Here is a 12,573-nt window from a genome sequence, read left to right as displayed (position 1 = left end):
GGCAGTCCTTCATTCATTCCAGATAAGCATCACAAACATGAGAACAACCATAGAATAGACCAAGAAATTTTATGCAATAATAAGTAATGATGTGGGGGCGGTTCTGTGGCATAGTAGGTTAAGCCTCCTTTTCAGGCACTGGTATCCTATATGGGTGCCAGTTTGTGTCCCTGCTGCTCCACTTTCAATCCAGCTCTCTGTTTCTGGCCTGGGAAAGCAGTGGGAGATGGTCAAGTGCTTGGGCCACCGCACCTACGAGCAAGACCAGGAAGAAGCTCCTGGTTCCTGGCTTCAGATAGGCCAAGCTCTGGCCATTGCAGTCACTTGGGTAGTGAATCAGTGGATAGAAAACCCATTCTTTCTGTCTTTCCTATTCTGTCTGTACCTCTGCCTCTCAAATAAATACATCTTTATAAATAAAATTAAAACAAAAGTAATGAAGTATCATTTAAAAATATTTATCTCATTATTTACATCTTTATTTACAGCCTAAAGATTTCTTCTTTTTTAGGATTTAAAAATTTTCTAGTGAAAATTTGAATGGATAAATATTTGAGGTACTTCAACAAAAATTATATTAAAGAATGCTTTTTATAAAGTTCTTATTTAATGAATGCATTTTTTTCATAGATACAACTTTAGGAATATAGTGCTTCCTTCTCCCTTTCCCACCCTCCCACCTCAACTTCCTGACCCTCTCCCATCTCCTTCTTCATTATGGTTCATTTTTAGTTTGATTTTATATACAGAGGACCAACTCCATGATAAGCATAGATTTCAACAGTTTGCACCCATGCACATCACAACATATAGAGCAGTTTGAGAACAAGACTTGCAACTCATTAAGGACGAGGGTCTACATGGGAAGTAAGTGCACAGAGATTTCTATTGTTCCTTTAACAATTAAAACTCTTATTTATGACAAATATCACTAAAATGTTACTCGGCCTTAAGTTCATTACCAGTGCTGCCCCTATATACTAATCATATATTGCTTTTTCTTCTTAAACATCTGAATTTTAAAATAATATATTCTTGTGGTTCAACTATTGTATGTTTAAAGTAGAACAATTGAAAAATACACATAAGGATAAGAAAATTAAGTAGCTGCTAACATTACTATTTCTAAACACAAGTAATTTTAACATATTTTACCCCATATCCTGACAGTTTTTTAAGAAAGAAACATTAAATCAGGAAACAAAGTCTTATGTGTGTATATGTGCATTTGTGTGTCATGTAACTTTGATTTTTGTGTCAGGGTTATGATAGTCATATACTCAATTGTAGTTTTCTTTAATGATTTGTTTATATCACTGCTAGATTGATGTATTATAGAAATTTATGTATTTAATAATTGTGGTATAATTCATCTACCGATGGCTAGGTATTCAGGAGTAATTATATCTTATTGTTATAAATAAGATATGAGTATTTGATTTTATATTTTTGTGTGGTATAATTTTCTAGATGAAAATAATATACATTGCATTTCCTGTGAAATGCCTCCAAACCACTAGCTACAAAGCTGTGAGAGTGTTAAGAGAGTGATGCATAGAGGCCAGACTGAAGTAAGTATAGCTAATTTCTCACCATAGACGTTATAGGAACAGGAAACACAGAATTTTGCTTCATCGAGTTTTATTTATTTATTAATTTTTATTTATTCATGTGAGAGGAAGACAGACAGACATAGAGTTCCCATCCACTGCCTCACAACCCAAATGCTCAACAAACTTTGGAGCTGGGCTGAGGAGGAAACTCAGTCCAGGTCTCCCAGATAGTTGACAGAGACTCAACCATTTGAACCATCAACCTGCTGCCTCCCAGTGAGGCAGGAAGCTGGAATCAGGAGTGGAACCAGGACATGAACCCAGGCATTCTCACATGTGATGTAGGTATCCCACCAGGCTAAGTCCTTGCTCCTCGTTCATCAGGTTTAGTGTAGTGCTTCTGAGAAGTGTGACACTCACAGCCTGGGATGCTCACGTCCCATATCATAGAGCCAGCAGATCTGTGCTTCCAATTCAGTTTACAACTAATATACATTGGAGGCAGCAGATGGTAATTGGAGTACTTGGGTTCCTGAAACCCATGTGGGGCACCTGGAGGGAGTTCCTGGCTCCTACCCTGAACCTGGCCCTGCCAAGGCAGTTGCAGGTCTTTGGGGAATGGAAGATCTCTTTCTCTCTCACTCTCTCTATGCCTCTCCCTCTTAGTCACTCTGCCTTTCAAATACATTAGCTAATAATCTTTAAAAGAAGTGTGGCACTAGTCTCTCAGATTATAAATTCATCATCACAGATCAATACATATCCTTAATTAACAGCAAAGATGAGTTAAACAATACTTGAAAAACAAAATTGAGAACTACATTAATAAAAACTCTGAATAAAGTTGAAAATTTTAATAATGGTAATATCTTCCTGCTTTTTTCACACAACGAGGATACTCCAACTTGCCATCCTGACATGTTTTTCGAAATGACTGTGAAGTTGTTGGATGATATCCATATTTACATATAAATTCAACTGTGTCCCCTGTTTGGGAATAAAGCTTTTGTCTTTCTTTCCACTTCAATGTTATGTTGTATTTTTCCATGATTTCTTCTGATATTACACATGCATCTGAAAGCAGAAAAATGAACAGAAAACATTAAATAGTACACAAATATTCTCCAAAAACGTTCATGTTTAGAAGTAGAATGTTATATAATAGACCAGGAAGTCTTTCTTAAACCTTTCTATAGAAGGTCTTTAGAGATTCATATTGATGAAATTCAGTGAAAATAATAAGTGATTGGGGTTGGCATTGTGGTGTAGCAGATACGGTTGCCACCTGCATTATCCCATATGGGCACTGGCTCAAGTCTTGGCTGTTCCATTTCTGATCCAGCTACCTGCTCATGGTCTGAGACAACATCATAAGATGACCCATGTGTTTGGGATCCTGCCTCCTGTGTAGGAGACCCAGGTAAATCTCCTGGCTCCTGTACGTGGCCTGGCCCAGCCCTCACTAATAGAGATATTTGAGGATTGAATCAGCAGAAGGAAGAAATCTATCTGTAACTCTGCCTTTCCAAAAAATAAAATAAAACTTTTAAACAATAGTAAGTGAGAGAAAAAGGAGAGAGCAATCCAACATGGGAAGCAGGATACACAGCTGACTCATTGAATGGCAGATGTCCTAAACAGCACTCTGGCCTCAGAATCAGCCTTTAAGGCATTTGGATGTGGCTAAAAAGCCCATGAGAGTATTTTAGGCATGGAAAGCCAAGATACTCTGGCAAAAAAAAAAAAAAAAAAAAAAAACTAAAACTAAATGAAAGATCTCTGTGAGTGAGATCCCAGTGGAAAGAATGGACCATCAAAGGAGGTACCTTTCTCTGAAGGGAGGAGAGAACTTCCACTTTGACCATGACCTTGTCTAAATAAATTGGAGTTGGCGAACTCAAGAGGCTTCCATAGCCTTGGCAGCTCATGACAAGAGCCTCAGGTGATTACCAACGTCTTAAATAAGAGCGTCAATTGTTAAATCAACAACAGGAGTCACTGTGTACTTACTCCCCATGTAGGATCTCTGTCCTTAATGTGTTGTACTATGTGAATTAATGGTAAAACTAGTCCTCAAACAGTACTTTAAACTTTGTGTTTCTGTGTGGGTGCAAACTGTTGAAATCTTTACTTAGTTTATACTAAATTGATCTTCTGTATATAAAGATAATTAAAAATGAATCTTGATGAAGAATGGATTGGGAAGGGGAGTGGGAGATGGGATGGTTGTGGGTGGGAGGATCATTTGGGGGAAAAAAGCCGCTATAAGCCAAAAGTTGTACTTTGGAAATTTATATTTTTTAAATAAAAGTTGAAAAAATAGTCAGTGATATAAAAATGTGATTTTTAACATGTGAAAATGATATTAATTCCAAAGAGTCATAACAATTATCATGTCAAGAACTCCACATTTTAGAACCTTTCACTACTGGTTTTGTTTGATTAAGATTTAGGTAAAAGAGTGCAAATTGTAAGGTGTAAGATGAATAAGATCTTGGGGCTCAACATACAAGCATGTTGACTTTACTTAATAATAGTGTATTGGTTACTCATTGTGGTAAGCATTTCATTAGAAATAGATCAAATCATCAATCTGTACACTTGAAATTCATGCAATTTTATCAATTAAATATTTTAAAATAAAATATAAAAATGAAAAGTTTTCTAAACTTTATTACCTCACATATAAATACTTGGAGGTCAAGCATTCATCACAACAGTTATTAGTCATCTGTGAAAACTCTACTATAAACAGCAAGACTCCATTCTTACATCACTGACTTTCCAGAGTCCATGAGAATGTTAAAGTACTTACGTAAGCATTTTGGTGGTTTTCCCCACTTTCCATTTCTGCACATTATTTTCTTGTCACCTTCAAGTCGATACAAGGACTGGCACTGATACTCCACGGATGAACCTGAAGTATATACTGGTAATGACAATGAGGTGATGTCTCCATTTTCAATTGGGGGAGGAGGTCCACATTTTCCTGTAGAATCTGAAAAATATATGAGTTACTGAGATATAAAATCAAACCACTGATTAAGAAAACTAATAAAATTGCAGCACAATGCATAGTATCATGAATCTTGGATCTTGAGATTTAAAAAGTATTTTCTAGAAGAAATTTTATCACATAAACTGAGTTATATTTTAAGCTGTTTTTATGATTTATTGTATTACTTGAAAGGCAAAATGACAGAAAGGGAGAGAAAGGGTGAGAGACAGAGAGAGAGAGAGATATCTTTAACATTCCATCTGCTGGTTCACTCCTCAAATGGCCACAACAGCCAGATTAGGCTAGGCTAGGGCTAGGATACAGGAACTCCAGTTTGCTCTCACACATGGGTGGCAGGGGCCCAAGCCTTAGTCTACCTTCTGCTGCCTTCCCAGATTCATTAGCAGGGAGCTGATGGAGCAGTTGGGACTTGAACCATTGCTCTGATATGGAATGGCATGTTGTGATCAACAGTTTAACCTGCTGCTCCACAATGCTGGCCCCACATTTCTGGTTCTTAAGTGCATCATACAGCAGTGCTTGTTGCGGCTCTAATTTTTTTCCCTTGATTTTCTTTATTTAAAAGACACACCAACTTTTTGAGAAAAGCCACAGAATCTAAATTTGAAAAGGCAAAGGGAATTTTTGCATTAGGTAGAAGAACATTTCCACCTAGTATAATTTAACTCCTAAACATACTGTTTTATTTTATTTTTTATTATATTTTCAAAGGGAGTTGCCTTCTTTTTTTAACTTTTATTTAATAAATATAAATGTACATCTCCTCCCTCTCTTATTCCTACTCTTATATTTAACAGGGATCACTTTTCAGTTAAATTTAGACACCTAAGAATAATTGTGTGTTAATAAAGAGTTCATCCCCCGTTGCTCCTCTTCCAGTCCAATTCTCTGCTGTGGCCTGGGAGTGCAGTGGAGGATGGCCCAGGTCCTTGGGCTCTGCACCCACTTGGGAGACCAGGAGGAAGCACCCGGTTCCTGGCTTTGGATCAGCGCAGTGCGCCGGCTGCAACGCATTGGCCATAGTGGCCACTTGCGGGGTGAACCAACGGAAAAAGGAAGATCTTTCTGTCTCTCTCTCTCTCACTGTCTAACTCTGCCTGTCAAAAAAATAAAAATAAAAAAATAGTTCAACCAATGATCTTAAGTAGAACAAAAAAATACTAAAAGGTATAAAGAAGTAAGTTCTTCCCAGACAGTCAGGATAAGGGCTAATCAAGTCACTGTTTATCTTGGTGTCCATTGCACATCAACAGGTTTCCTTTTAGATGCACAGTTAGTTGTCACAGATCAGGGAGAACATATGATATTTGTCCCTTTGGGACTGGCTTATTTCACTCAGCATGATGTTTTCCAGATGATTCTTCCATTTTGTTGCAAATGACTGGATCTCATTGTTGTTGTTATTGTTGTTTTTACTGCTGTATAGTATTCTGTAGAATACATATCCCATAATATCTTTATCCAGTCTTCTGTGATGGGCATTAGGTTGATTCCATGTCCTAGCTATTGTGAATTGAGCTGCAATAAACATTAAGGTGCAGATAGCTTTTATATTTGCCAATTTAATTTCCTTTGGGTAAATTCCAAGGAGTGGGATGGCTGGGTTGTATGGTAGGGCTATATTCAGGTTTCTGAGGAATCTCCAGACTGACTTCCATAGTGGTTTTACCAGTTTGCATTCCTACCAACAGTGGATTAATGTCCTTTTTTCCCCAAATCCTCACCAGCATCTGTTGTTGGTAGATTTCTGTATGTAAGCCATTCTAACAGGGTGAGGTGAAACCTCATTGTGGTTTTGATTTGCATTTCCCTGATTGATAGTGATCCTGAGCATTTTTCATGTCTGTTGGCCATTTGGATTTCCTCTTTTGAAAAATGTCTATTTAGGTTTTTTTTTTAAAGATTTATTTATTTATTTGAATTTCACAGTTACACAGAGAGAAGGAGAAGCAGAGAGAGAGAGAGGTCTTCCATCTGTTGGTTCACTCTCCAATTGGCTGCAACGGCTGGAGCTGTGCTGATCCAAAGCCAGGAGCCAGGAGCTTGTCTGGGCCTCCCACACGGGTGCAGGGACCCAAGAACTTGGGCCATCTTCTACTGCTTTCCCTGGCCAAAGGAGAGAGCTGGATTTGAAGAGGAGCAGCTGGGACTCGAACTGGCGCCCATATGTGATGTCAGCACTGCAGGTGGCAGCTTTACCTGCTACCCCACAGCACGGACCCCTAGACATGCTATATTCAAAACAACATAGAAAGACCCTGGGATATAAATGCCTTAAGTATGTTCGGTACATATGTTGATATCACATGATCTAATTTTGCTTCAAACACCAAACATAATTGCGCTAGTTCATGAGGAATAATGTCTATTCAATGTTTACTCTTCTGTTTGTCCACTGTATTGTTCTTTGTTCCCTCCTGAAGTCGTGGGATCTTTCACTTTTATTCCCATTTCTCTTTGAAAAATTTCTTTAGTTCTTTAAGGGTAGGTCTGCTGGAGACAAAGTCTCTTGGTTTTCGTTTGCCTGAAAATGTCTTTATGTCTTTATCTGAGAGGATGGTGTCCTTGGATTTAGAATTTGAGGTTGTTGGTTCAGTTCTTTCAACACTGGAAAAATGTGCCAATTCTTTGTGGCCTCCATGGTGACTGGTAAGAAACCCACTTTCATTTGATGTTTGCTTTAATAGGAAATACATAGTTTCTATGTAGCAGGTTCCAAGATTTGTTTTTTTTTTTTAAAGATTTATTTATTTATTTGAGAGGTAGAGTTACAGATAGAGAGGGAGAAACAAATAGAAAGATCATCCATCGACGAGTTCACACCCCAAATGGCCACAGCAACCGGAGCTGGGCCTCTCTGAAGCCAGGAGCAAGGAACTTCTTCTGGATCTCCCACAAGGGTGCAGGGACCCAAGGACTTGGGCCATCTTCTGCTTTCCCAGGCCATGGCAAAGAGCTGGATCAGAAGAGGAGCAGTAGGGATATGAACCAGCACCCATATGGGATGCACGTGCAGGCCAGGGCTTAGCCTACTATGTCACAACACTGGCTCCCCCAAGATTTGTTTTCTTTTTATTTATTTCTAAGCAGTTCCAATATGACATATGATGGCATGAATGTCACTGGGATTGTCTGAGTTCATTCAGTTTTTGGAATACGGTTTGATGCTTTATCCTCAATGTGGCAAATTTTCACTTTTTTTTTTAACTTTTAATTTCAGAATAATTTTAGATTTATAGAAAAGTCAAGAACACAAACTTCATTTAGCTTTCTATAATGCTAACATCTTGCATAACTGTGAAACATTGTTCAAAACCAAAGAATTAAGCACCAGTTTAGTTGGTATCCAATTAAGGAAGCCAGGAAGCCACACTACCATTATTTTTTCGCATTTGTTTTCAGTCAAATACACTTTCTCTTGTCTTTCTACATTTCTAATTTTTTGTATTCTTCTAAAACTGATGAAGTTCAGTTCTTTGTTTTATTTGGTTTTGAAACTGAGTAATTTGTGTTGTTTTATCTACAAATTCACAGATTTGTCCATTGGTCATCTTCAATCTATTATGAAGCCCATTCTGTGAATTTTTAAAATTTTCCTATAATTCTTTCAGATTTATGCATCATATTGGGTTTTTAAAAATGTTACAAGTTTCAATATCTCTATCATCTCACTGTTGTACATTAATATTTAAAGTTTCCAGGTCCTTAATATGAGAGATATAATTTTTTGTTTTTAATTTGAGACAGGCAGAAAAAGTCAAGGGAAGCTTCAATCTGCTGGTTCACTCCTCAAAAGCTCCAGACAGGGCTGAGCCAGGCTGAAGCCAGGAGCCTGCAATTCAGTTCATTCCAGGGTTCCCATGAGGTTGGCAGGGACCCAAATATTTCAGAAATCAGCTGCCTCTTCTAGGCTGATGTTTACAGGAAGTTGGAATGAGGACTGGAGTCAGAACATGAACATAGGCACTCTGATATATCATCCACTGTACACAAGTTCCCAAACAGAGCAAACAGCACATTTTGTGTTGTTCTTGAGTCCTAAAGAACCTGGGCAAATGGAATCCTTTACCTCTTTCAGGACATGTTTCTAAAAGAGAAAAAGAATGAAGAAAAGACATCCATGTTTAATTATACTTACATTGACTTTAATAATATTAAGATGCCCATGTAAGAACAATGAGTCATGTATAAATAAAAACCTGGATTAAGTATAATTGTTCAACTTCTTGTGTCTAAGAAAAAAAGCTATGAGTTTCCAAAGGTAGTTGTTCAAGACACTTCATGAAATTTAATGGTTTTCTTACAGAAATCAACAAGCAAATGCTGGTGAGGATGTAGGCGAAAAGGTACCCTAATCCACTGCTGGTGGGAATGTAAACTGTGCAGACACTGTAGAAGACAGTATGGAGATAACTCAGATATCTGAAGATGGACCTGCCAAATGACCCAGCTGTTCCACTCCTGGGAATTTATCCAATTTATCCTTGTTTGCTGATACCTGTTGATCGTTATTTTCATCTTTTTACTCCAGTTTCCTCATTGTGGCTGGAACTCGGTTTTTATTGATTATTCTTGCCTGATGTGTACCAATTTTATTACATTTCTTTACAAGCTTTACCTGTGTTAATTTCCTCCAATATTTTATCTTCTCATTATCTGAAGGAAATGAAATCAGCATATGAAAGTGCTCTCTGTAGCCCATGTGTATGGCAGCTCAATTCACATTAGCTAAAATACGGAATAAACTCAGATGACCATCAACTGAAGACTGGATAAAGAAATCATTGTTTATGTGCAACATGGAATACTATACAGCAGTGAAAAATGAAATCCTGAGGCTTACAACAAAATGGAAGCAACTGGAAACCATTGTACTTAGTGAAATTAGCCAGTCACAAAAAGACAAATACCATATGTTCTATCTGATCTGTGGTAACTAAGAGTACCTCAAAGGTGATCCACACAAATGAAATAGAAATAGAAATGAAATTGACACTTTGAGATGCAATGTTTTTCAGCTGCCCCTGTCTTAACTGCTGAGGATTAGTGGTTTTTTTTTTGTTAATACCATTTTTTGAATTTTTTATTTAGTGTAGGGTTGATCTTATGAGTATAAAGTTAACTGAAAATATATCTTTGTACAAAAAAAGAATTTGAATAGGAGAGGGAGGAGGAATAAGTGTCGGAGGGTGGGCCAGAGGAACTGTAGGATGGGAAGAATTACTATCTGCCTAAATTTGTATATATGAAATGCATGAATATTGTACACCCCGAATAGATGGTTTGTAAATTTAAAAAAAGCAAGGTTTAAACATTAATATTCCTAAGAAATTATTTGAAATCTAATGGGTCAGGAATCTGCCAACATTTTTTGACACAAATTTCGTCTCTGAAAATTTGAAATGTTATCATAATTGAGTGCTTATAACCGTATGGATATATGGAATCAAACAGGATAAGGAAGAGTAACACACATTTATTTTTCTCCTTACCCTAACATCACAATTCCTCAAAGTATTTATATTAATTCATTTGTTGGACCACCCAGAACTATCTTTACTTATATACATATAAAGAGTAACGAGGAAAATATTAAACAGCTTTAATGAAATCATAATTAATTAAATCATATATAGTAATTTAATGAGATGACAATAGAGACAGAGCTTCATCACCTAAGAGTTATAAAAGAAAATACTGAAAATAACCTACTGCTTCTACTTCAGGATTAGAATAAAGCAAACATAACATAAGTACAAATTTTGAAAAAATCCATATCCATATGAGAAGATAAAATAATAGAGGAAATGAACGCAGGTAAAGCTTGTAAAGAAATGTAATAAATTGGTAAACATCAGGCAAGAATAATCAAGAAAAACCGAGTCCCAGACACAATCAGGAAACTGGAATAAAAAGATGAAAATAACAGTCATCAGGTATCAGCAAACAAGGAGTACTTGACCGTAATTACAGAGAAAATAAGCAAATGATGTGCACTCTGTTTCAAGTGGTTTTAGACTTGCAGGGATTTTCCAGAAAACAGCACAGAAAGAAAGAATCTAAGCAAAGACATCAGTCTTGCTGGAAAAAAGTAACAAACTCAGTGTTTTCCGAGGGATTGAGGTTACTGGAATATGCAGAAGAGAGAGCCAGAGCAGAAGTGAGCTTGGAGTGGACGAGCTCTGAACACCTATAGCATGACCCCTTGGATCTTCGGCTGAATATTGACATGCTCCAGGTAGGACAGGACTGCAGGAACAGGGAGAAAGAATGACTTCCAGGGATCAATAAGGTCAACTGAGCACCAGCAAAACAGGCTGACATTCCAATGTGGTCAGTCTGAGTGGAAGACTCTTTCAGCAGTGCTCAAGCTACGCCTAACTGAAGCCAATGGATAAACCACAATCCAAATCTGCGGAATGACAGAGAAGCAGTGTGGAATAAACAGGCTGCACTATCACTGGTATCAGGAAGAACAAGGCTCCACATCAATTACCGTAGCTACAATGCTAAAATAGCAGAAAAAGCAGAAGAAATAAACCAGTAAGAACAGAATTAAAATAATAAAGAAGAAAAATAAATAAGTAAATAAACAATGCAAGAAAAAGCATTTCTCTTTAGGAGATCCCAGAAACTGATTCTTTTAAACAGGGTTATCAGAAAAAAAAAAAGAGAGAGAGAGAGAGAGAGAGAGAGAGAGAGTACAGGTGGCACAAATCACCAGCATTGGCTAGGGCAAGAATAGCATCACTGTAGTTTGTATATATCTGAGAAGAACAATAAAGGAATATTGTGGACAAAAGTATCCTATCAATTCAACAACCTAGATGAACTAATAAAACTTTCAAATGCCAAAAACTTCCATTGTTCACTCAAGAAAATATAGATAACATTGGTGTGCTAATATCTAGACATGAAAAAACATGAACTAATTAAAAATGTAGCAAAATGCATACAGGATCTTTATGCTGAAACTATATCACTTTACCATAAGAAATCAAGCAATATCTAAAAACCACAGAAATATAAAATGTTTGTGGATTGAATACCCAAAGATATTATGATAATTCTCCCAATTTGGTCTATAAATACATACTAATCAAAATCAACACATACATCTTTTTGTACATATGAACAAGACAATTCTCTTTTTTAATAATTCTTTTCATTTTACTCCCTGTTGAACAGGTAATTATAAGAGTCATACAGAAAGGCAAGGAGAAAAAAGCAAACTAATTCTTCAAAAGTAAATAGAGAGGGCTCTCATCACAAGATTTTTGTTCTTCATAATGTGATAATAATTAAATAATCTTTGATACTGTTTGAAGTATTAACATAAGAAAAATGAAAGAGTTGAGGGAGTCCAGAAATAGAGTCCAACTTGTGGGCAATTGCTGTCTAACAAATGGCCAAAAATAAATTAATGGAAAATGGATAATCTTTTCAACATGTAATACTCGATGGGCCACGTTGTGGTGTAGCAGGTTAAGCTGCAGCCTGTGACTCCAACAACCTATATAGGCTCCAATTACTAACTTGGCCATGAATTTCATCTGGGTCTCCTATGTGGGTGGGCAGGGCCCAACTACTTGGGCCATCTTCCTCTCCATTTCCTAAGTGCATTAGCAGAAAGCTGGATGGGAGGTGCAGCAATGGGGATACAAACTGGAGCCCATAAGGGATTCCAGTGTTGCAGGCAGCGGCTTACTCACTACACCACAAAGCATGACCAGATACATTTCTTACAATAAATAAATCTGTGCTCACTATGGACTCAGTAAGCCACTTCTAGATATTTACTCATGAGATTGGAATTTATATTTATATCAAAAATCTATATGTAAATATCTTTAGCAGCAGGATTCACAAATGCCCAAAAAGAAGACGTTACCCGGATGTCCTTCAATAGTTGAATGGACTAACCGAGTGTGGTGCTCAGTACAAGGGAGCCATAGTCGGCAGTAAAGGAAATGAACCATGGATCCACCCAACAACATGGAT

The 12,573-nt window shown here is 37.1% G+C and overlaps 1 protein-coding gene across 5 annotated transcripts in view; it reads right to left on the bottom strand.

Moving 5' to 3' along the window:
• Window positions 1–12,573, bottom strand: part of LOC138843009 (complement factor H-related protein 5-like) — a 90,628-nt gene that overhangs the window by 43,512 nt on the left and 34,543 nt on the right. For 4 of the 5 annotated variants that reach the window (XM_051820426.2, XM_070054916.1, XM_051820427.2 and 1 more), the window contains 2 exons: window positions 4,369–4,551; window positions 1,625–2,627 (listed from right to left, as the gene is read on the bottom strand). The exons of the other annotated variant lie outside the window; for it this stretch is intronic. In XM_051820426.2, coding sequence (XP_051676386.1) covers window positions 2,407–2,627; window positions 4,369–4,551 — 404 coding nt within the window. In that variant the 3' untranslated portion in view covers window positions 1,625–2,406. Of the gene's footprint in view, window positions 1–1,624; window positions 2,628–4,368; window positions 4,552–12,573 lie in introns of those variants that run through there. 5 annotated transcript variants of the gene reach the window in all.

This window comes from Oryctolagus cuniculus, chromosome 13 (genome assembly GCF_964237555.1).
Source record: "Oryctolagus cuniculus chromosome 13, mOryCun1.1, whole genome shotgun sequence".
NCBI lineage: Eukaryota > Metazoa > Chordata > Mammalia > Lagomorpha > Leporidae > Oryctolagus > Oryctolagus cuniculus.
The sequence above is the reverse complement of the archived record's forward strand: the minus strand, read 5'-3'. Positions and strand labels throughout refer to the sequence as shown.